Source organism: Bos taurus, chromosome 2, assembly GCF_002263795.3.
Source record: "Bos taurus isolate L1 Dominette 01449 registration number 42190680 breed Hereford chromosome 2, ARS-UCD2.0, whole genome shotgun sequence".
Lineage (NCBI taxonomy): Eukaryota > Metazoa > Chordata > Mammalia > Artiodactyla > Bovidae > Bos > Bos taurus.
The window spans coordinates 124,879,932-124,904,972 of NC_037329.1; the positions used below are offsets into that span (position 1 = coordinate 124,879,932).

General features: G+C 49.2%; 1 protein-coding gene across 7 annotated transcripts; it reads right to left on the minus strand.

Annotated features, from left to right (window-relative positions):
- Positions 1-999: 999 nt before the first annotated feature.
- RCC1 (regulator of chromosome condensation 1) lies at positions 1,000-23,291 on the minus strand. 7 transcript variants are annotated; one of them, XM_059875222.1, is made up of 12 exons: positions 23,237-23,291; positions 17,644-17,794; positions 11,807-11,888; positions 11,179-11,286; positions 9,455-9,642; positions 9,098-9,277; positions 8,194-8,290; positions 7,971-8,093; positions 6,663-6,818; positions 6,278-6,397; positions 5,777-5,929; positions 1,000-4,624 (listed from the first exon to the last, which is right to left on the minus strand). In XM_059875222.1, the coding sequence occupies exons 3-12, from the start codon at positions 11,877-11,879 to the stop codon at positions 4,446-4,448; spliced, it is 1,377 nt and encodes a 458-aa protein (XP_059731205.1). In that variant the 5' UTR covers positions 11,880-11,888; positions 17,644-17,794; positions 23,237-23,291; the 3' UTR covers positions 1,000-4,445. The 7 variants fall into 7 exon arrangements, with proteins under 7 accessions (XP_059731205.1, XP_059731216.1, XP_059731211.1 ...); XM_059875233.1 differs by having other exon boundaries at positions 22,696-23,291; XM_059875228.1 differs by lacking the exon at positions 17,644-17,794.
- Between the last annotated feature and the right edge of the window lie 1,750 nt (positions 23,292-25,041).

A 25,041-nucleotide genomic window follows, 5' to 3' on the forward strand; every position in this document is an offset into this window, starting at 1 on the left:
GAAAATCCCACGGACTGAGGAGCCTGGGAGGCTACAGTCCATGGGGTCGCAAAGAGTCGGACACAACTGAGTGACTTCACTTCACCTTGTGCCATGTTTTGCTTGGCCAAGCAGTGTGGCATGTGGGATCTCAATTCCCAGACCAGGGATCAAACCCATGCCCCCTGCATTGGAATTGTCTTCACCACTGGCCTGCCAGCGAAGTCCCAAACTGTGTTTGTTGTGAGGAGAAAATGACAAGTTGGGAAAACATTTGGCCTAATGCTGGCTTCTAATAAGTCCTCCAACACGGCAGTTGGAGGCCTTAGAATTATAACTGATAAATAGCACTATCTACCAACCCCTGTGCTATTTGCTTACTATTTTTAAATTTCATTTTACATGTGGAAGATTTTTACATATTTATTTTTAATTTAGAATGTAAGTTTTATCAGACAGGATTCCTTCTTTGCTGTTTCTAATCAAATTTCCACAAGAATGTCGGGGATATGTTAGACGTCTTTGTTGGCAAAGTAATGTCTCTGCTTTTTAATATGCTGTCTAGGTTGGTCATAGCTTTTCTTCCAAGGAGTAAGTGTCTTAATTTCACCAACAAAGGTCCATATAGTCAAAACTCTGGTTTTTCCAGTAGTCATGTATGGATCTGAGAGTTGGACCATAAGGCTAAGCACCAAAGAATCAATGCTTTTGAACTGTGGTGTTGGAGAAGACTCTCAAGAGTCCCTTGGACTGCAAGATCAAACCCGTCAGTCCTAAAGGAAATCAGTCCTGAATATTCATTGCAAGGACTGATGCACCTGATGCGAAGAAATGACTCATTGGAAAAGTCTCTGATGCTAGGAAAGCTTGAAGGCAAAAGGGGACAGAGGATGAGATGGTTGGATGGCATCACAGACTCGATGGACATGAATTTGAGCATGCTCCAGGGGTTGGTAATAGACAGGGAAGTCTGGGGTGCTGCAGTCCATGTGGTTGCAGAGTCAGACACAACTGAGCGACTGAACTGAGACACCGGAAAAAAATTAATTTTATGTCAAACAATAAACAGCTGTCCCTTACCCTACCTATCCCTTATCCCAACCTTTTCCCTAAAATATGTGTATTTCTAAATAATATACTTTTAAGACAATTTGACTGTCCTGGGTCTTCGTTGCTGTGCCGGCTTTTCTCCAGTTGTGGAGAGTGGAGGCTACGCTCTAGTTGTAGCGCACAGGCTTCTCACTGTGGTAGCTTCTCTTGTTGTGGAGCACAGGCCCTAGGGCACGAGGGCTTCAGTAGTTGGGGCCGCAGGACTCTAGAGCACAGGCTCGATAGTTGTGGCGGGGGCTTAGTTGCTCTGCAGTACGAGGGATCTTCCAGCAACAGGGATCAAACCGGTGTCTCCTGCATTGGCAGACAGGTTCTTTACCACTGAGCCGCCAGGGAAGCCCTCAATAATATAATTTCTATTCATTTGTAGTTTCAGATATTTTAGGGACGTCCCCTCAGACATACACACTTTTCCGTCTTCTGATTGCAATTTGTTAATTGTACTACATTATTATGATTGTAAATAGTATTTACAGCTGAGCCATATGTGGTGATTACATTTGTTTTGCAGTAGTCAATCCAGGTTGGAGGAGGATAGGGGAAAAGGTAAAACTTAAGAGTACTTGACACGTTTGAACGTAAAAAAGGAGATTCATACTTCTGATAGACTATGACACTGAATTATTGAACAACACTTATACCAAAAAAGTAAGCAAGTGAAAAAACAAGGCAATTATGAACCACAGGGAATTTTGAAATGTGCAACGGTTGTAACAGCAAAGGCTTGTGGAGCCTTTACTTTGTGCCTGATACTTTTCTAATATACATAAAGCACCTACAGAGAGCTTTATAACTGTTACATACAATACATATCAGGGCTTCACTGATAGCTCAGTTGATAAAGAATCCACCTGCAATGCAGGATACCCCAGCTTAATTCCTGGGTTGGGAAGATCTGATGGAGAAAGGATAGGCTACCCACTCTAGTACTCTTTGGCTTCCCTTGTGGCTCAGCTAGATAAAGAATCCACCTGCAATGTGGGAAACCTGGATTCAATCCCTGGGTTGGGAAGATCCCCTGGAGAAGGGAAAGGCTACCCACTCCAGTATTCTGGCCTGGAGAATTCCACAGACTGTATAGCCTACGGGGTCCCAAAGAGTCGGACACGACTGAGTGACTTTCACTACAATACAAGGAAAAGAAAGGCAGCTAGATCTCAAGTTAGTCACTTGAACTCCCAGGGACATTTTCCTGAGGGACAGCAGTTCACAAGGCTGATGTGAGGATGAAATGAGCTATTATTGTATGCAAAGTGCTCAGTACAGTGCCTGGGCCATTTAAGTCTCAATCCACAAGAGTTGTTTTTAAGGAGAAAGTACTTCCAATCTGCTGTGTCAAAAGGGAAAGCTTCAATAAATCTAATCCAAATGGACTTTTTTGGGGGGCAGGGGAAGGAAGAGCAGACACACAGTGCCTCTCTACAGTGAAAATATTAAAGTCGAAAGTTGTGATTTTTTTCCCTTCTAGAAGTCCATTTCTAATCAGGATAGGACCTGCATTGAAACTAAAAGTTCGAGGAAAAAACAATCACAGAAAACATTTTAAGTTACTTTACATCATATTCATTTTTCCAAGAGTAGCTGACATCAAGAATCCTCCTGGCGCTAATAAAACTTCCCTGCTGTACATATTTAGACCTCCTATATTAGCACTGTCCACTGTGACTTTCTGCAATTATAGAAATGTTCTATAAATTTCTGTATTTGCATAGCCCCCAAACCATAGGCACTAGCTGCTTTGACTACTGAGGACTTGCAATATGGCTAATAAAATTGAGGAAGTTCATTTTACATTTTTACAAATTTAAATTAAATCTAAATAACCACAAGTAGCTATTGACCACCATACTGGACAGGTCAGCTTTATGTGACTTGGTTGCTCAAATGCCTGTGAAAATCTACACCATTATGCATAAGTTGTTATTGTGCAGTTAATCATGTTTAATCAGTTACACTAGCTTTTGAAATGATACATCGTTAAACTTAGTGTAAGTATCTCTAGAGATGTATTGTACTCAAAAATCTTGGTTTCAAATTAGGATATTAAAAAGATCCACCCCATGTCTCACATACTGTACAATATAATTTTTTAAAAATCCAGTGATTCTTGAAACATAAATACCTAAGAAAAACCAATCAACTCATTTTGATTTGTCTAGAACAGCCACTGTTTCATACAAAAAAAAAAAAACAAAAACAAAACAACAAATAACAAAAAATGAACAGCTGGCACATACCAGGAGTTCTTGACATCACTGAAGTCCTAGTCTTCCCCAGGTCTACAGGCATGGGGTCATTCTGCCCTTCCCAACACAGCAGGTGCTCCCTTAAAAAAGCAGGGAGTGTGTAGAAAATAAGTGGCCTGTTTTATAAAACTCTAAATTTATTCAAAGTGTTAAAAGATTTCACTCTCTCCTCCAAAATACTTTACATTTAAAAAAAAGAAAATCAAAACCCTTTCCTGTTTTTTCTGCCACTGTACATGCTGCTGTTTCCCTTTCTGGAGACCAGCCTCTACCCCTCCAACCCTCTTCCCCTCCCTCCCTTCACTCTCAATATTGCTTTAAGTTTGTTTATAAAGCCCTCCTTCCCCTCTCCCCACAAGTCCTGCCCTGCAGGCACAGCTGCCTTTCCAGATTTCAGGCCCTTGGCTGCAGGTGAGGCAGGATGGATGGGGGAGACTGCAGACAAGGCCTGAAGGACAGAATGCTTTGTGCTTCTGGGAGAAAGGTGGATTGGCTTTTTTCTTGATCAAACAGAGGAGCCCTGTTTTTCTTTTTGCCCCATGGGCACCTGTTCAGGGCCAAATATTTGGCTTGGGATTGCCCATGGCTGGGTAGCCTTCCCCTTCTCCAGTTTCCCCCAGGCATAGGTCCATGACAGCTGGGTCTGACGACTGTACCGTGTGTCCGCCTGTGGGTTGTGAAGGACGGGAAGAGTGGCACAGGACTAGAGCGGGGCTTGATGGAGCCTGACTTCTCAGCGTTATCTGGGCACCAAACACGCAGGGGAGGAAGTTTTGGTTTTGGAGAGGCAAAACCAGGGTCAGCCAGTGCCACAGAAGTAGGGATGAGCAGGAAGGTCTGACCATATGGCTGTGGGGTGAGCAATGTTCTTTCTGATAAAAACCCCTCCCCTCTCTTCCATCTATCCCACCCTCATCCTGTAGGTCCCAGGATGATTCCAGAAAAGAGGGGGGCATAAAGGGGAGAAGGGTTCTGTTCTGCTGATGAGGAAAAGGCAGGAGGTGACAGAGTACTTGGGGCTGGGAGAGGCCTGCTGGAACACGCAGTCGTCACGGCTTCCCTGTTCCAAGAGGGAGGTTGGGGGGGCCAGGAACCAGGCCCTCACAGGCTTCACCAGCTCTGTTCCTTGTCCTTGACTAGTAAGACTGTGTGCTGGCCCCCGCTGGACACAGTTAAGACCACCCGGTTCTCCAGCTGTTTGCCTGTCATCTCCACGGGGCTCCAGGCATCTTCGTCCTGTCCCGTGCCCAGTTGGTAGTTGGTGCCCATGCCCCAGGCGAAAACACGACCTATAGGGGAGAGAAACAGGGGCAGCTGTCTCGAGGATCCCCAGCCCCAGCTTTCTTCTGCAGAATGAGAAGCCTGGCACTTGAGGGTGCCTTCTGGGCTTGGCCTGAGGCAGCCTGGCAATGTCCCAGCCTCCGGGGAGTTCAGAGAAGCTGGGAGGAGGCAAGGAGATGATGGACAAAAAAGAGCTTTGTCAACCAGAGACCACAGCCCTTATGCATTGACAAAGACTTCTCCCTGCTCCCAGGCAGACCTTTCAAGGCCTGACAATGACTGGTCATTCCCCAAACCCCTACATCACCTCCGTTCCCTGAACCACCTGCCTGTGAGACTGTTCTGGACGTTCTCCTTTCCTTACCATTAAGGACTAAACCTTCAAGGTGCAGCGAGCCCCACTTCCCCAGGAACTCCTTCTGGACAGTCCCGGATCCAGCAGCTCTGCCAGCCCGCTTTCTCAAGGCCTCCAAGTCTGCTCCCTCAGGCTTTGGCAACAACTTGTCCACACCTCCCTCTGCTGTGCTTGCCAGGACCCCAACTACTAAGCTTTCTTTCTCCTAATGATATTTTAAGTACAACTCCCTGGGAAGCTGGCAGTTACTAGTTTGTATAAAAAAAGGGTCACCAAGATATAAATGTAAAGGCGTGCCTGTGTGAGGAGTCTGGAGACCTGGGTTCCAGTCCTGCCTGTCGGTGCCTGTGTGTTCAGTTGTATCTGACTCTTCGTGACTCCATGGACTGTGACCACCAGGCTCCTCTGTCCATGGGAATTTCCAGGCAAGAATACTGGAGTGCATTGCCATTTCCTTCTCCAGGGGATCTTCCCGACTCAGGGATCGAACCCACAACTCCTGTATCTCTTGCACTGGCAGGTAGATTCTTTACCACTGAGCCACCCAGGAAGCCTTGCCTATCTGGGCCTCAGTAATTAATATATCCCCTTGGCTCCAACACATTAAAATAATTTTAATAATGTGTTTACCCACTTTATGTCATCGAAGCCAGAACTTCTATCAGGACAAAAACAACGTCATCACAAATACTGCTTCCCACATCTTAGTTCCATAGAATGGTGGGCAATGGAACCTGCCAGGCACTCTGCTAAGAATCATGACCCCCAGACCCCAACCAGACCAACTGTGGGCGGTCCCACTCACCATCCTTGGTCACAGCATACCCCACAGAAGCTCCACAAGCCACTGAGGAGACCGTGGGCAGCCTGGGGATCAGGGTGGGTACGCTCTTCTCCTCAGCACCTTCCCCAAGGCCCAGCCGCCCATACTCAGCCCGGCCCAGGCTGTATGCTTTTCCTGTGGGAGGAGGGAGAGAGACGAAGAATAGCAGACGGCATGATCCAGGTAGGCCGGGTGGGCACTGATATCCATGGGAGCGGGTCCCCCAATCCCAAGGTGGTGGTGAGATCTGCAGCATCTCTTTCAGTGTGGAGGGAAGCCTGGAAGAACCTCCACAGGCCCCACTTAACTCCCAGGTAGAAGACCACCAGGATGCTGGTGGGTGGGGTGACCCTCATGGACCCACAGTTAGCCCAATCCATGGAGCAGGCCCAGGTTCCAAGCACTGTTGTTTACGGAGTGGGCCCAGACCTGTGCCCAGGGAACACTCTACCCTCACCCCAGAGAGAGGTCTAGACCCCCTACCTTCTGAATCCATGCAGACAGTATGGTGCTGGCCCCCGGAGAAGCCCACCCAGGACTTGGTGGAGTTCTTGAAGGATGTTAGGTTCTGAGGTACAAAACAGGATTCTGTGCCTTGGGTTCCTGGGGGGGAAAGGCCAGGATGGGGCTGTCAGGGGTGACACTGTCCAAGGAATTGCCTTCTTTATCCCTTCCCTCATCACATCCGCTCATCACAACTAGAGAAAGCCGCAGTGCAGCAACAAAGACCCAGCACAACCAAAAATACATAAATAAATACTCAAAACAACAACTGAGGCTCTGAGCGGTTAGGTGACCCCCACACGGAGGGGACACAATGAGTGAGTGGTGGAGGCGGGATTGCAACCCAAGTCACTCTGGGACCCACCAAGTTGATGGTAGTTGGAGAGGCCAAAGCCATATACATGGCCCTCGGAGGAGATGGCGAAGGTAAAGTAGGCACCGCAGAAGGCATCCTGGAACCTGACATGGCCCCGGCTTCCCCTGGATTTCAGCATCACACACTTGGGGACCAGGAGTCGTTCTGCAGGCAGAGAGAAGGTCAGGGTCAGTGGCACACGCACGGCCTCTCCCCTCTGCCCCACTGTGTCTCCTTTACTGCTGAAGCCCTCACAGGGAGCCTCAGCAGGGACTCTTCTCTGTAGAATACAGAAGAGGAAACTGAGGCCAACAGAGGCCAGGTGCCTCACTCAGACCCCCACAGCCATAGAGGTAACATTTATATGGGACTTACGCTGTCAGACAGCCTTCTATATGAACTCTGTGCACTTCACAACAACCCAGTGAGGCAGGTAGTTTAGAGATAGGGAAACTGTGTCTGGGGGCCTACGGCCAGTAAGGGGTAGAGCCAAGATTCAACTCTGAGGTAGTCTGGGGATTCCTCAACTATCACTGCAGGTCCACCCGATGCAAGCCTGAACACAAGAGAATCCCTTCTGCCTTTGACCTTCAGCAGGGGATGGCTTGCCAACTTGCCCCACCAGAGGAACCTAAGCTACCTACTTTAAGGGAAATTAAAATGGAGGTAGTCGTGTTCGGGCTTCAGAAGTAGGGGAGCAGGCCTCTGACTGACATCTGACCTTGCCTGGACCCTGCTTGGACTATATGCCTACTTGTGAACACACCAATTGTTACCAGTAAGTCCAGTGGCGCTTAAAAAAGGGAGTGGGTCTTGGAATTTCTTAAGCCCCTGGAGGTCTGGCCAACGCCCTGAGGTCAGACGAAATCTTGTGATGCACAGGTGAAACCAACAACATCTTGTTTGTGTGTGATGAGTGGTTTCTTTTGTTAACGAATCCTTTGAACATAAACTGAAACTAAATCAGCAAAACACCTACCAAGGGGCTTCCCTGGTGGCTCAGTGGTAACGAATCTGCCTGCCAGTGCAGGAAGCTTGGGTTCAATCCCTGATCCCAGAAGATCCCACATGCCGTAAGCTCATGAGCCAAAACTACTGAGCCTGTGCTCGAGAGCCTGGGAGCCACAACTACTGAGCCCATGAGCTATGATTACTGAAGCCTGTGTGCCCTAGACTCTGTGCTCCGCAACAAGAGAAGCCACTGTAATGAGAAGTTGACTAGAGAGTAACCCCCACTTGCCACAACTAGAGAAAAGCCCATGCAGCAATTAAGACCTAGCACAGACAAAAATAAATGAAAAACAAACAAACACCTACCAAGGCCCTGACGGCCACCACGATTGGCAAATAATTCAGGTACGCGGCCCAGTTGGCCCTGCTCCCCGGAGCCCAAAGTATAGAGGTCGCCATCAACTGTCAGCATCACCAAGTGGTCATTTCCTGAGGGTGAGAGGAAAGCAGGAGATGCAGGGCTTGTCTGTAAGGCCCAACCCAGCAAAAGGTTCTCCACCTCCTGCCCAGAGCAAGATGCCAGACTCACCCGAGGCCACCTTCACCACGGGCACACTCAGCTGCACCTGCACGGGCACCATGCTCTTTTTCATGGGTTCCAAGAGCCCGATCACACCGTTATTGTCCTGGAGGGGAGGGCGGGTCAGTTTTCAGCCAGCCCTGCCTGTCTCATACCAGCCAGATCCAGCTTTGCAGACACCCCCCAGAGGTGTGTGGTGAAGGGCACTGGTGCCAGGTGAGCATGGAGAGGTAGACAGGAGCCAGGCCACACAGTGAAATACTCATGAGTGAAATCAGTGGTCTGTGATTTGCATTAAAATATAACAAAGGAGTTGGGGAATGGAAGGGAGTGAAAATCAAACAAGTTTGGTCATAAGCTGATAATTGTTCAGGCAAGTAAATAAGAGTTCAAAATAGCATTCTGATTACTCTTACATGTTTGAAATTCTCCATTAAAATGTGTTAAAAGAGCTCCAATGAGGAAATATCAGATTCCTTTATTTCTGACATTTCAAAATAAATTGAATAACAAAGTACCAAAACAATTTTAATGCTGAATCTGCTGTTTAAACCACACTCTCCTGTCTTGAAAATTCTGAAATATGCCTCTGAGAAGTGTGGAAGGAGACTGGGAAGCGGAGGAGGAAGGTTAAAAGGGAGGAGATGTGTCAGCAGGCTTCTTGGCTCAGCCGAAGACCAAAGGTATCCCTGAGCCACTCCTTTTCCATGACACACAACATAACATCAGATTCACAGCAACAGTCAGTAGTGTGCACAGGCCTGATGAAGAACCAGAAACCTGGGTCCGGTCCAAGCCCTTCCCAGGGTCTCAATCTCTCCACAAGTACAACACGGGCATGGAGATGGGGCCCCACCAGCTGTACTTAATTCTGCTCACCAGCTCCACAGCCATCCTCCAGACCCAGTCTTACCCGGAAAGAGCCCCAGAGGAAGACACGGCCATCCTCGGTGAGGGCTGCTGTGTGACTGTCTCCTGCTGACACCTGTATCACCTTCTCTTGCAGGTCCACTTTCCCAGGGACCATCTCTGAGCCCTCCACTGACGTATCCCTTCCCAGAGCACCCTCGTCATTGCAGCCGAAGGAGTAGACCTGTGCAGAGGATGTCCCCGTTAGTGCGAGGTCTGGCCTCTCAGTATCTTCTTGTCTAGGCCACTCCCTGCTTATCTAGCCAGCTCCATCTCTACAGAGTAATGCATATGGTTCAGAGCTCCTTCCCCAAGGCCCCCAGCCCCAGGTCCTGTCCCGTCTGGTGCCACCCTGACCTACCTGGCCACTTTTGCTTAGGCACACAGTGTGCATGCCCCCAGCCTCAGCCTGCACGATGTCTTCTGGAATGGACACTAGGGCTGGCTTCTTCCTCTCCATCACATTCTCGCCCAGCCCCAGCTGGCCCACGTCGCCCTGGCCCAGTGTCAGCACCACACCTGGTTCTGTGCCGTGGGACCTATGGGAGACTGAGGGGTAAAGAAGATAGCCCCTGAGTGTGCAGGATGACAAGAGAGAGGAGAGGGTGCTGCACAGGCTGTGGGATAACACAGACCTGGGTTCAAATCCGTGCCCTGCCACAGAACATTAGTTAGACCTCTCCAAGCCTAAGCGTCCTCATCTGTGAAACGAGGGTAAGAGAAGTACCTATCTCATCAAATGTTTGTGAAGATTAAAAACTGAGCACATTAGGGACTTCCCTGGTGGTCCAGTGGTTAAGACTTTGCCTTCCAATAGAGGTGTGCATAGGTTCAATCCTTGGAGGGGGAACTAAGATCCAACATGCCTCATACCCAAAAAACCAAAACACAAAACAAGCAATACTGAAACAAATTCAATGAAGACTTTAAAATATGACTCACATAAAAAGAATTTTAATTTTAAATGAAAACCCAAAAAACTCCACATATTCTTTAATCTGTATTTATTTATTTGGCTATGCTCAGTCCCAGTGCAACATGCAGGCTCCTTAGTTGTGGCCCGTGGGATCTAGTTCCCTGATCAGGAATGGAACGCTGGCTCCCTTCACTAGGAGCAGAGTCTTAGCCACTGGACTACCAGCAAAGTGCCCACCTAAGTGCATTATTAATGTGAGTGGAAGGAAATGGCAATAATATACTTGATACAGAGAAAAAAATTCAGGTGGGGAGGAGAAGTGGGGCACAAGATAGCTTTTCTGATTGGCTGTTCTTGGTCAGGAACCAACTAACAGAGAGGGCATAATAACATCTAACACTGCTTATTCTACGAATGTTAAATTGATTTGCAGCCCCCCACATTATGCTATAGGCCTTCCATTTCAGGCTCCCATTTTACAGAAAAGGAGAACAGAGCCTTGCTGCTGCTGCTGCTGCTGCTGCTAAGTCACTTCAGTCGTGTCCAACTCTGTGCGACCCCATAACGGCAGCCCATCAGGCTCCGCCGTCCCTGGGATTGTCCAGGTAAAAACACTGGAGTGGGTTGCCATTTCCTTCTCCAATGCATGAAAGTGAAAAGTGAAAGTGAAGTCGCTCAGTCGTCTCCGACTCTTCGCGACCCCATGGACTGGAGCCCACCAGGCTCCTCCGTCCATGGGATTTTCCAGGCAAGAGTACTGGAGTGGGGTGCCATTGCCTTCTCCGGAACAGAGCCTTAGACAGTGTCATAAGAGCTAATAACGAGTAAAGTTTGCGGTGAAACCAAATCAAGGAGGCCTACATGGTCAGAGCACAGTCTCTAGTCTCCATCCTCAGGCTGTGACTTAACCACTGGACATAGGCACACTGACCCGCTCTCCACTTCTTTTGGGGAGCAGACACGCAGCTGAAGAGGAAAGGGAGGAGTAAGAGACCGCAAGAGGTACGCGCCAATCAGAGTGCAGTGCTGGGCCATCTGTCAGGCCAACGAAGGGCGGGGCCGCCAGAGCCCCGGACAGCCAATGGCGTCCAGCCCCTCCCCCCGGGGGTGTGGCCACGGCTGCCAGGACTGCTGCGGCTGCGCAGAGGGCGCTCTGGGCAGGCAGCCACCTGGTCGGGCCTTCTGGACAGGAGAGCACAGCCCGCAGGCACCTTGGCAGGAGCGGGCGCCTGGAACACGGCGGGAAGCAACGGCCCTCACTGCCTGGTTACGAGGGTCTGCAAAAGACAGACACTGTCTGAGTGTGGGTCCACACTCCCCCGACCCTCCCAGACTGGGGGTGGCTCTCCTCCCTGAATCCCTCCAGGGTCCGAGCAGAGAGGAGACCAAAGGCACTTCTCTCGAATGCTAACCAGGAAACGAGCTCATTTTCCTCATGGCAGCCCGGTGAGGTTGCCCGTTTTATGAATGAGGTTAGTGATTTGCCACAGCTATACAGCTAGAAAGTGGCAGAGCCAGGACGTGAACCCAGTCTGGAGGTCAATGGTCTTAACTAGGCATTACTGCCTAGGGCAAAGCCGTAGGGTCTAGTTTTTCACCTGTATCTGAGTGCTTTTAAGCAAGTCTCTGCCCCTTTATCATTCCCAGAGGGTGGGAATCAGTGAGCTACAGGAGACCCTCCAGCTGGGTGGAGTTCCTGGACTTCCTGGCCCCTTGGCTTCAAATCTCAGGGAGGAAGGAGCCCAGTACCAGATTCTGGGGATGCCAAGAGGCCACCCATACTGAGGGCCAACTTACCCTTCACCTTCTTGCTTTTGGGGAGGGCATCTTCTGGGGGAGACCTTCTCTTAGCTATACGCTTGGGTGGCATCTTCTTGTCCTGAAAAACCCAGGCAAAGACTCCATGTCAGAAATGGCTCTATTCAGGCAATATTTATCAAAAACCCTAAAAAAAATGAAAAGAAATGCCTAGCAATTCCACTTCTCGGAATTTACCTGAGAAGAACCAAATAATAAATAAACCCAAAGATTAAGTTCCACTAATATTCTCTACTGTATTCTTCGTAACATTAAGAAACAAAAACAACAAAAAATGGAGCAACCCATGTACTTAGGAGTAGGGGATTGGCTAAATAATACGTGGAATACTGATGATAAAACAGTACGAAGCCACTGAAAGTGATGTTTTCAGAGATTTATTTACTGAATCATTGCCAAGTAACATAAGCAGATTGAAAAACAGGCCATCATCCTACTTGTGGAAAAGAAAAAGCATACACATATAAAAATATATGGAAGGAAATACATTCAGTATTAATAATGGTAACCTCTGGAAAATGTGATTACGGACAAATTTTACTTCTTTCTTTATATCTTAATCTAAGATACAAACAGCATGTATTTTTAAATTTTATTATTAAAAAATTAAAACACTGAAGAACATTCAATGAACGTCACAACTCCTTGCAATCCCAACATAACCATAGTAACTCTGGTGATACATTACTGTTATAATCAGACCACACACACACACACTCACAGCTATTTTCATTAAATAAAACCAACCCAGACCACTTTCTCAACTGCAGTCCAGTCGTTAGGAATCTGCCTGCCAATGCAGGGGACACAGGTTCAATCCCTGGTCCGGGAAGACTCCACATGCTGTGAGGCAACTAAGCCCATGCACCACAACTACTCTGCCTGCATGCCCTAGAGCCCACACTCACGAGAGAAGCCACTGCAATGGAAGCCCATGCAGCGCAACAGAGTAGGCCAGACTCACTGCAACTAGAGAACGCCTGTAAGCAGTAATGAAAACCCTGCATAGCCAAAATTTAAATACATTTAAAAAACAAAACCATCTGTGCTCTTTGATCCAAAATGCCACCACTCCTAGGAGGAACCTGGCTTTCCTTTAAACCCATCCAACAAGAGATAAACACTGTATATGAACTCATACTAGCACACAACGCCTGTTACAAAGGGGGAAAGGAAATCACCTCTGGGCCACACGAAAGGTTGTGGCAGCTCGCACGATCCAGGGCAGCTGAGCCAGCTGAGCCGTCAGCGCTGACTGCCTCCTTGCTTCAGCTAAATGCTGTTGCCTTCTCAAGGCCACCGAGAACAGACACTCTGCCCTAGTGTCTCAATTTCAACCCAGCCCAAATTGGGTCAAAAGCCCTTTTTCCTCCACATAAGCAGTTTCTGAAATAAATCTTTATTGAGCCTGGTTTTTAAGGTTATGAAAGACAGCTAAGCCTTAAGGCTCCCAAACTCTGTGATCCCTCTGGAACAGACACCAGGGCCCAGGCAATTTGCAGCTATCCAGATGCAAAAGCGGTAGAGCAAGTAGTGGTTAAGAGGAGCCAGGCTATGTACTCAGCTACTTTCTGGCTGTCTGACCTTGGACAAAGTTACTTAGTCTCTTCACCATTCAGTTTTCTCCTCAGTAAAATGGAGATAGTAATTACTCAAAATCGATGTGGATGGTGAGTGCTGTCATGAAATAAAAGACCCTGATGCTGGGAAAGATTAAAGGTAAAAGGAGAAGGGGGCGGCAGAGGATGAGATGGTTAGATAGCATCACTGACTCAGTTCAGTTCGGTCGCTCAGTTGTGTCCAACTCTTTGCAACCCCATGGACTGCAGCACGCCAGGCTTCTCTGTCCATCACCACCTCCAGGAGCTTACTCAAACTCATGTCCATCGAGTCAGCGATACCATCCAACCAACCATTTCACCCTCTGTCATCCCCTTCTCCCGCGTACAATCTTTCCCAGCGTACAATCTTTCTCAGTGTCAGGGTCTTTTCAAATGAGTCAGCTCTTCGCATCAGGTGGCCAAAGTATTAAGAGTTTCAGCTTCAACATCAGTCCTCCCAATGAATATTCAGGACTGATTCCCTTTAGGATGGACTGGCTGGCTCTCTTTGCAACCCAAGGGACTCTCAAGAGTCTTCTCTAACACCACAGTTCAAAAGCATCAACTCTTCGGCGATCAGCTTTCTTTATAGTCCAACTCTCACATGCATACATGACCACTGGAAAAACCATAGCCTTGACTAGACAGACCTTTGTTGACAAAGTAATGTCTCTGCTTTTCAATATGCTGTCTAGGTTGGTCATAACTTTTCTTCCAAGGAGTAAGCGTCTTTTAATTTCATGGCTGCTGTCACCATCTGCAATGATTTTGGAGCCCCCCAAAATAAAGTCTGCCACTGTTTCCACATCTATTTGCCATGAAGTGATGGGACCAGATGCCATGATCTTAGTTTTCCTGAATGTTGAGCTTTAAGCCAACTTTTTCACTCTCCTCTTTCACTTTCATCAAGAGGCTCTTTAGTTCTTCTTTGCTTTCTGCTGTAAGTGTGGTGTCACTGACTCAACGGACATGAATTTCAGCAAATTCCGAGAGTGGAGGACAGAGGAGCCTGGCGTGCTGCAGGCCATGGGGCTGCAAAGAGACATGACTGAGCAACTGAACAACAATAGTACCTACACATTGTTATGACTATGACTAAATGAGCTAATACTGTAAAAGTAATTACAGGGTGGTTCGATCTCTGGGTCAGGAAGATCACCTGGAGGACGGCGTGGCAACCCACTCCAGTATTCTGATCTGGAGAATCCCATGGACAGAGGAGCCTGGCGGGCTACAGTCCATAGGGTCGCAAAGAGTCAGACATGACTGAAGTGACTTAGCATGCACACATACAATTACAGGGTAGGGTAAGGGCTCAATCGGAGAAGGCAATGGCACCCCACTCCAGTACTCTTGCCTGGAAAATCCCTTGGATGGAGTCTGGTAGGCTGTAGTCCATGGGGTCACTAAGAGTCGGACATGACTGAACAACTTCCCTTTCACTTTTCACTTTCATGCATTGGAGGAGGAAATGGCAACCCACTCCAGTGTTCTTGCCTGGAGAATCCCAGGGACGGGGGAGCTTGATGGGGTCGCACAGAGTCGGACACGACTGAAGTGACTTAGCAGCAAGGGCTCAATAAATCAATGCTAGTGTTTAAACATCTAGGGTCTGTTCCAGATAGTGCTTAGGCACAGCTAATCTAATCTAACCACCTCTCCTTCATTTTATAGAAAAGGGATGGAGACTTTAACCAAGGCTATAAATGGCAAGAGAATTCTAAGAACCCTTCTCTGGAGCCTCTCCAGCTCCCCGTTCCACGTTCCACGGTATATGAACATGAGGTCAACGGCCTGGAACCTCCAGGCACATTTCTGCTGGCTGACCTGGGGGAGGAGAACAAAGTGCCGAAGACAAGGAAGCAGCCAAAGGCCTAGAATGCCCCACGGCTGTGTGGACTGAGCCTCTGCAGGCTGAGCTTCTACAGGCTGAGACTGGCCCAGTTTTGACTTTGTTGAGGTGGCAGTTCTATGTTTCACCCAACTTTTATTCTCCCAGGGTGGCAACTCCTCCCCTCCAACTAGCCTCTTTGAGACCCCTCTTCCCACATTAGAAATGCACCTTCACTGGGATCAGTTCAGTTGCTTTCCCCTGATGCTGGGAAAGACTGAAGGTAAAAGGAGAAGGGGGCGGCAGAGGATGAGATGGTTAGATAGCATCACTGACTCAGTTCAGTTCAGTTGCGCAGTCGTGTCCAACTCTTTGTGACCGCATGGACTGCAGCATGCCAGGCTTCCCTGTTCATCACCAACTCCCAGAGCTTACTCAAACTCATGTCCATCGAGTCAGTGATGCCATCCAACCATCTCATCCTCTGTCATCCCCTTTTCCTGCCTTCAATCTTTCCTAGCATCAGGATCTTTTCCAATGAGTCAGCTCTTCGCATCAGGGATAGAGCTGTGGTTTGCTCAACCCTGCTTGTGCAACCATGTTTGGCCTCTCTGAGCTGTGTGTATCCTCATGTAAAGGGATGCAATGACCACTTCGAGGGCTGCTGTCCAGATGGAATGAAATGTCTGCGAAGGGTTTTGCAGTGCCAAGCACACGGTACCCAGCAGCATGGACCCAATACTGCCATGAATGCTTATTACCACTGCTTGGCTCTGGACCGGGGGTAGCAAGGAAGAAGACAACTCACCCTCCACCTGCTCTCACGGAGCTTACAGACAGAACACATACGCACGCAGAGAGAGTGTTATTACAGACAGTGTGGCCTGCTGAACAGGCAAGGTGATATAGTAGGGATATTCCAGGGACACAACAGTGTAGATGTATTTAATGCCACTGAACCATATACAGTTAAAAATGGCTACAATGGTCAATTTTATGTTATGAATTGTTTATCACAATAAAAAAAAAAGAGAGTAACTGGGATAGGAGAGGAGATATAGGTCAGATAGGTGACATCTGGGCTAAGACTTGAAATACTAGGCACAGAAAGCCAGCAGGGGAAGGCCTGGACAAAAGCATGAGATGTGCTCAGGAACCTGGGGAGACCAGCAGGGCTGCAGCTGGACAGTGATGGATCAGAGGCACAAGGGGAGCAGGGGCCGGGTCGTACAAGGCCTAGTAGGGAAAACAGACAAGCGTTAAGGAGACTGTCTCATTAACGATTGTTCTGGAAGGGACTGGAAGAGGAGGCGATTGCAAGCATCCAAATGAGAGAAGTTGGTGACATGATTTGGTCTGAGGCAACAAATAAAAATACACAATTTAGGAAACAGGCTTGCTTTGCCAGTGGATTAGATGTAGGGAATGAGGGTGGGGGAGGAACCCAGAATGACTATTTCATCCTAAAAAATCCAGGGGATCCTGGGCAGGGCCCCTTTGATCCTCCTATGAACTTAGTCCAACACAAGGACTCCTAGCCTTTGGCTTAAGTGACTAGGTAGATGGTAGACTTCCAGTTACTGAGAAGACTGGGGGACAAACAGGGCGGAGAGACTGAGAGGTTTTTGTCAAGTGTGAAGTGTGCAGGAACCGATCAAGAAGGGATGTTAAGGTGGCAGAGCTGGATGGGTTAAGGAGTGTGGGACACACCAGGGACCCACTTTTTCCAGTAAACAGCTCATAACCCTTGGCCAGGTTGGCACTGGTTCACTGGGTCTGGGGCCCTGTCCCGCCAAAGGCATATTTCCCCGTCAGCTCATCAGAATGACCTGCAGCCGTCAGCTCTGCTGGGGAGGGAGACTGAGAAGGAGCTTGGAAAAGTACTCACAACAAGAAGTTAAGTGAAAAAAAAAAACAAAACAAAACAGAATGGTATCCGCACATTGGTGCTGCTGTTGGGTTGAGCTATGGGAAAGGCCTGGAGTGGAGACAGAAAAACAAAGGCAATAGGAGGTATTTGGTGTCATGGATCATTAACCAAAAAAAAAAAAAATGATTCTACCATTCATGATCTTTTTAAAAAGACCTCCAGGGTTTGGTACTGACACAACTTCTGGGCTCATCTTATCTGTCACACCCTCCCTTCTCACAGTCTTAGACTGCTTACTCTTCTCTCCATACCAGTGCGTCTCCATCCCACCCCAGCCCTATCCTACTGCAAGAACTTCTACTCAAAGTTGCCTCCATTGGTACACTACTTCGGATCCCTCTCTCAATCCTAAAGGAATCATTCTCTCCAAGAAATTAGGACAGACTTTGGATCATAATTATTTAACCAGTCTGCTCCTTCAGATGAGTCTCTTTGGGGCACTGGCCACACCTACCTTCTAACAACCTTTAACTTCTCACAACAAGCTGAAGAGGGCTCTGTCACTCTTATTTAACAGCTGAGGGAACTGGGGCGCAGAGAAGTAGATTTACTTGCTTAAGTTGGCACAGCCGGAAAAGAGAGCCAGGAATGGAATCCAGGTATACCTAAAATTAAAAGCAAAAGAACAGTTGGCTAAAGGCAGGTCATGGTCCAGGCAGTGATCGAGGCAGCCTGGACAGGGCTCCCCAGGATCTCCTATGAACCTGGCCAAAGGCAAGGAGCAGAGGGTGGGAGCCTGCTGAAAGGGACAAGACGGTGGGTGAGAGCAAAGGGGAGACACGGAAGCAGTGAGGGCCTGGGAGAGTGGGCCAGGCGGGCGACAGATCTGCTGAAGCACGTGTGGAAGGACCACAAGCACAGCTCCGTGCCGCGGTACAGAGCGCGCCAGCTTTTAAGTCCAGCCCACCTGAGTCCCCTTTGAACTTGAGAGTCTTCGTCTCTCAAAGGGAGGACTCCAGGCACTGCGGTGTCTATCAACAATCCCGGAGGCAATGCGGGGGATGAGAAGGCACCTTCTAAAAGGTGGAGCCCTGCACCCATGACCCACATGCATGTTTTCTACCGCACAAATCAGTCCTTTGGACAGACTTCCTCTCTAACCACTCTGGTTTTATTTATTTCTTTAATTTCTCTTAGTTCCTTGACCAGGGATTGAACCTGTGCCCTCTACAGTGGACATGTGGTGTCTTAACCACTGGACCACCAGGGAAGTCCCTGGGTGTGCTTTCTTAACTAGACATCGAGAGTCTGGGCTGGGTATAAGTCTTAGTCTTTGTCCCCACCCCTCACTCCCCAATAGACAAACACAGCTTCCATCTTCAAGGAGTTCACAGTCTGGAAGAAGAGTGAGATACAATCTCAATAAGTCAGATACAGAGTCAACTTCCAGTAACAGTCTCCTAAGGTGAAGATAGAGTGCCTGATGAACTATGGAATGAGGTTCGTGACATTGTACAGGAGACAGGGATCAAGACCATCCCCATGGAAAAGAAATGCAAAAAAGCAAAATGGCTGTCTGGGGAGGCCTTACAAATAGCTGTGAAAAGAAGAGAAGTGAAAAGCAAAGGAGAAAAGGAAAGATATAAGCATCTGAATGCAGAGTTCCAAAGAATAGCAAGAAGAGATAAGAAAGCCTTCCTCAGCGATCAATGCAAAGAAAGAGAGGGAAACAACAGAATGGGAAAGACTAGAGATCTCTTCAAGAAAATTAGAGATACCAAGGGGACATTTCATGCAAAGATGGGCTCGATAAAGGACAGAAATGGTATGGACCTAACAGAAGCAGAAGATATTAAGAAGAGGTGGCAAGAATACACAGAAGAACAGTACAAAAAAGATCTTCACGACCCAGATAATCACGATGATGTGATCACTCATCTAGAGCCAGACATCCTAGAATGTGAAGTCAAGTGGGTCTTAGAAAGCATCACTACGAACAAAGCTAGTGGAGGTGATGGAATTCCAGTTGAGCTCTTTCAAATCCTGAAAGATGATGCTGTGAAAGTGCTGCACTCAATATGCCAGCAAATCTGGAAAACTCAGCAGTGGCCACAGGACTGGAAAAGGTCAGTTTTCATTCCAATCCCCAAAAAAGGCAATGCCAAAGAATGCTCAAACTACCGCACAATTGCACTCATCTCACACGCTAGTAAAGTAATGCTCAAAATTCTCCAAGCCAGGCTTCAGCAATATGTGAACCGTAAACTTCCTGATGTTCAAGCTGGTTTTAGAAAAGGCAGAGGAACCAGAGGTCAAACTGCCAACATCCGCTGGATCATGGAAAAAGCAAGAGAGTTCCAGAAAAACATCTATTTCTGCTTTATTGACTATGCCAAAGCCTTTGACTGTGTGGATCACAATAAACTGTGGACAATTCTGAAAGAGATGGGAATACCAGACCACCTGACCTGCCTCTTGAGAAATCTGTATGCAGGTCAGGAAGCAACAGTTAGAACTGGACATGGAACAACAGACTGGTTCCAAATAGGAAAAGGAGTATGTCAAGGCTGTATATTATCACCGTGCTTGTTTAACTTATATGCAGAGTATATCATGAGAAACGCTGGACTGGAAGAAACACAAGCTGGAATCAAGATTTCTGGGAGAAATATCAATAACCTCAGATATGCAGATGACACCACCCTTATGGCAGAAAGTGAAGAGGAACTCAAAAGCCTCTTGATGAAAGTGAAAGAGGAGAGTGAAAAAGTTGGCTTAAAGCTCCACATTCAGAAAACGAAGATCATGGCATCTGGTCCCATCACTTCATGGGAAATAGATGGGGAAACAGTGGAAACAGTGTCAGACTTTATTTTTCTGGGCTCCAAAATCACTGCAGATGGTGACTGCAGCCATGAAATTAAAAGACACTTACTCCTTGGAAGGAAAATTATGTCCAACCTAGATAGCATATTCAAAAGCAGAGACATTACTTTGCCAACAAAGGTCCATCTAGTCAAGGCTATGGTTTTTCCAGTGGTCATGTATGGATGTGAGAGTTGGACTATGAAGAAGGCTGAGCGCCGAAGAATTGATGCTTTTGAACTGTGGTGTTGGAGAAGACTCTTGAGAGTCCCTTGGACTGCAAGGAGATCCAACTAGTCCATTCTGAAGGAGATCAGCCCTGGGATTTCTTTGGAGGGAATGATGCTGAAGCTGAAACTCCAGTACTTTGGCCACCTCATGCGAAGAGTTGACTCATTGGAAAAGACTCTGATGCTGGGAGGGATTGGGGGCAGGAGGAGAAGGGGACGACAGAGGATGAGATGGCTGGATGGCATCACTGACTCAATGGACGTGGGTCTGAGTGAACTCCGGGAGTTGGTTGATGGACAGGGAGGCCTGGCATGCTGTGATTCATGGGGTCGTGAAGAGTCGGACACGACTGAGTGGCTGAACTGAACTGAACTGAACTGAAGGTGAAGAACTGATGCTTTCCAATTATGGTGCTGAAAAAGACCCTCCAGAGTCCTGTGGACTGCAAGGAGACCAAACCAGTCAATTCTAAAGGAGATCAACCCTGAATATTCATTGGAAGGACTGATGCTGAAGCTGAAGCTCCAATACTTTGGGCACCCGATGCAAAGAACCGGCTCATTGGAAAAGACTCCGATGTTGGGAAAGATTGAAGGCAAAAGGAGAAGGGGGCACCAGAGGATGAGATGGTTAGATAGCAACACCAACACAATGGAAATTAATGTGAGCAACCTCTGGGAGATAGCAGAGGACAGAGGAGCCTGGCATGCTGCAATCCATGGGGTTACAGAGTCGGACATGACTTAGCGACTGAACAACAACATGTGCCAGTCAATCCTGGAATACTCACACCCTGCCCTCACAGGTGTGATCATTCTGGTATTTACAGATATGAAAGTGAAGGCTCTGGGGAAGGGGGCCCAGCCGACACAGAAGTGGGATGACAGCCCAGGTCTGCTGACCACTCCCCACCAGGACCAGAGCATCCCCCATCCCCACTTCTCCCTAGGCCTGTTTTTTCATTTGGTAGACTAGACAGTCTACCAGGGCCCCTGTGTTCCTGCTGTGACCCTCTGTGACCTCATCTCTGCAAAAGGAGACGGCGCCCTCTCCAACCCCAGCAGCTGTCCCCACCCAGCCACCCCAATGTCAGGAGGCAAACACTTGCGAGACAGATGCAAGGGCTGAAGAATCTCTTTGTGAGGGAAGTCCCCTGGGAGGGAAGGGACGAGAGAGGCTCTGTTTGTCTGTCAACAAACACTGGGGGAGCAACTCCTTCCTGCCTGATGTCAGTTACTGAGCTGGTAGACCTCACCCAAGGGCTCCTTACCAGGATCCCCCTTCAATACAGAAGGGGTGGTGGTAGTTTAAGTCGCTAAGTTGTGTCCGACTCTTGGTGACCCCATGGACTGTAGCCTGCTGGACTCCTCTGTCCATGGGATTTTCCAGGCAAGAATACTGGAGTGGGTTGCCATTTCCTTCTCCAGGGGATCTTGCCCATCCAGGGATCAAACCTGGGTCTCCTCCATCGCAGGCAGATTCTTAACCAACGGAGCTACCAGGGAAGCCCAAAAATACAGAGGGGAGCCTAGGCTTAAGTGCATTTATTTTCCCCAGCAGAATGAGGCTACACCTTACCCCAGGTGTTAGAACCACAGCTTTACAGTATATTAGTAACTCTCTTATCTTCATCTTACAGGTAAGGACCAGGCCCAAGGGGATTAGGTGGATGGCCCAGGGGTAGCCAACTAGGCAGCTGCAAAGCTGAACAGGATTCCTGCTCTTGGGATGGCTTCCCAACAAGAGCATGGAGAACTCCTAGTTTACCTTTCCAGACTCCACTCTGATGCCCTTCTTGGGTAAAACCGTCGCTGCCTTCTCCGCCCCACCCAGCACTTGCACTCCAGACCTTTGGAGACCCAGCCCCTGCTCGATCATATTGCTCTTCCTCTCCTGGTACCCTGTGCGCCAGACAAACACCGTGGTAGCTCTGATGACAACACTCACCCACACCTTCCTGCGTTTGCACGTGCTGTGTTCCCTGCCTGGATCGCCAGAAGCCCTCCACCCTCGGTCCGCCTGAATAACTTCTCTGTTCTTTCAAAACCCTGGCCAAGAGTCACCTCGGCTGGAAAGTCATCACTCATCCTCCTGCCCAGGCTTGCGTCAACGTCCGAGTTCCCCATCCACACTCCCTACACTCGACTTCTGCTATAGGCACTCAAGTCACACTTGGAGCACCTTAGTTAATATCCACGAGGAGCAGCGAGCGCCGCGGCTCCATGGGCACACCTTGGGGATCACATGGGCCTCCCCAGGGGAGGCAGGGAGCTCCATCACGGCCACCCGGGGCCCTTTCACCATTTCCCCCAGCCCTGCACGCGCGGCACGGAGGAGACCGCCAGCGATTAATCTGCTGACAGACGAGTTGATGCGGAGTTCCCGGCACACCTCTCCCACCGGTCAACAGTCGTGGCGGTGCCTATTGACGCTGAGATTTCGCTCCCTACGCAGACCCTCGGCAGCCTACCCTCGAGCTCCTCGATCCGACCCTTGCCGGGCTGGATTCCCACCCCACTCCGCAAACCGCATTCTCCAAACCAGTGCTGGACTTTTTAAAATCACTTTCCCGCTCCGGAAACGCGGCACCGCCGGGGCGGCCGCCCCGGTCCGGGAGGCGCGCGGCTCTACGCACCGCGGGCGCCGAGGTCACCGCGGCCGCGCGCAAAACCCCGGCCGGCCGCGCTCGGGCCGTTTGAATCTCCCGCCTCCGCGGGCGGCGCGGGCCGGGCGTGCGAGGCGCGGCGGCGGAGGGGCCGCGCGGCCCTCGCTCGGCGAGGCGGGGCCCGGGCGGGCGGGCTGGCTCCCGGGCGCCCCGCGGGGCCGCAGACCCGAGCGCCCGCACCCGCGCCTCCCAGCCGCGCTGGCTTCACGTGGGGCCGGCGCCGCGCCACACGGACGCGCGCGGGCAACGGCCCCGGCCCATCGCCGCCCGCGGGCGCCCCCGGGCTGTGCCCGCCCCACGCGCCGCCCTCCGCCCAGACCCTCCGTGCGTGACTGGCGCGACCTACCTCGCTGCAGGTCCGCCACAAGGAACTCCTCCGCTTGCCGGCCCGGCCGCGAACTGCCCCAGAGCATGCGCTCTGCAGGCCTCCGGCCCCGACCCCGGGCCAGAAAAGAAAACAAAGAGCCCGGCGCCCCCTGGCGGCCGCCCCGGGAGGTGCCGGTGGCGCGATCCGGCTAAGGCGCTCGCCATCAGGCTCTTTCCGCCCCGGCTCGGGGTTACAGAACGGGTGTGTGTTTTGAAGGCCCTAAATTGGAACGAGTGAACTGACAACCAGAAAGACTGCTTGAAATCAGGGTTTGCCTGGGGAAAAAATATGGTATGGAAGGGACTGTACGGATAAAAGAGACACTGATCGTCCCTGCTCTCAAGGGGCTTTCAGAGAAAGATGAGAAGTCAGACTATCAACAACTACTCAAGGCTGTGACAAGGGCTGTTGTGACAAGGGTAAGCACAGGGTTATATAGCTCAGCCGGGACTTAAGGAAGGCTTTCCAGGTTAAGCCCAAGAGGGTAGGGCATCCTAGGAGAAGCATCCTTACGAGGACAGAGAGCGATAAGAGCCTCTGGTGGGTTGGGGAAACGGCCCGAGTCTGACTGGGGGCAGAGGGTGCCGTGGGAGGGACTTAGCGGTATCGTCTAACGAGACCCCCTCTATCCTGGGGAAATGGGGAACTCTGGAAGGGATCTGAGCACATGAGTGACGGGAGCAGATTTTTGTTTTGGAACAAAATGGAGAATGGGCTTGGGTGGAGGGGAAACCAAGAGTGAGGCAGGGAGGCCAGATTAGAAAGAAGAGGAGGGTGTGAACTGAGGTTGGGAGCTAGCTAGGTAGGGTAGCTGCCTACCCTTCTCTTGTTAACATGCTCCTTCTTCAGGATGGATTCAGACAGTTCTTCAGTATTTCAGGTTCCCTGTGGTCACCTTTCAGGCCTTTTCATTGTGTCTGGGGGTTTCCCAAGTCAAAGGAGTGACCTCTGCAGAAGGATGTTTTCTCCATTTCATGTAGATTCTTGACTCTGAAAGTCATGCTATCATTCCTGAACTCTAGATGGACACTTTTGATGAGTGTCTGAAGTGAAAGTGTTAGTTGCTCAGTTGTTTCTGACTCTTGGTGATCCCATGAACTGTAGCCCACCAGGCTCCTCTGTCCCTGGGATTTCTCAGGCAAGAATACTGGAGTGGGTTGCCATTTCCTCCTCCAGGGTATCTTCCCAACCCAGGGATTGAACCCAGGTCTCCTACATTGCAGGCAGATGATTTTTTTATTTTATTTTATTTTATTTACCATTTGAGCCACCAGGGAAGCTCCTGATGAATGTTTACCAGCTGAATTTCTTCCATACAGAGCCCATCCCAAAGTACTCCCCATTTTCAAGGTTTCTTACCTCCTCAAGTTTACTTCTGCCTCCATCACGGACTCCCCTTTTGGATGATATACTGTGAAATTCCTCCAAGTTTTAACCCTGGGATCTCTCTTTGCTGTCTTCCTCCAAGATCTTATTCATTCACATAGCTTGATGTAATTATAAAAATAAGTATTGTTACCTATTTTGTAAAACCTCTAACTTGAACTTCAGACACACATCCATCCATTCGTTCATTTGTTCCTCACAAAACGCTTGACAGTTGGAAAATTTTAAAAATGCGGTTCAAAGAGGTTAAGCAAGTTGTCTGGGGTCATGATACAAGTGGATGGAGTTCATAAATCTTGTTCAGGGCTGAGCCACCACCTTTTAACTGAGAGGACAGCCCATCTGGTCTGGTACTGACCTCTACGCTAGGTTTTAGTCTTATGGCTGTACGCAGAAGA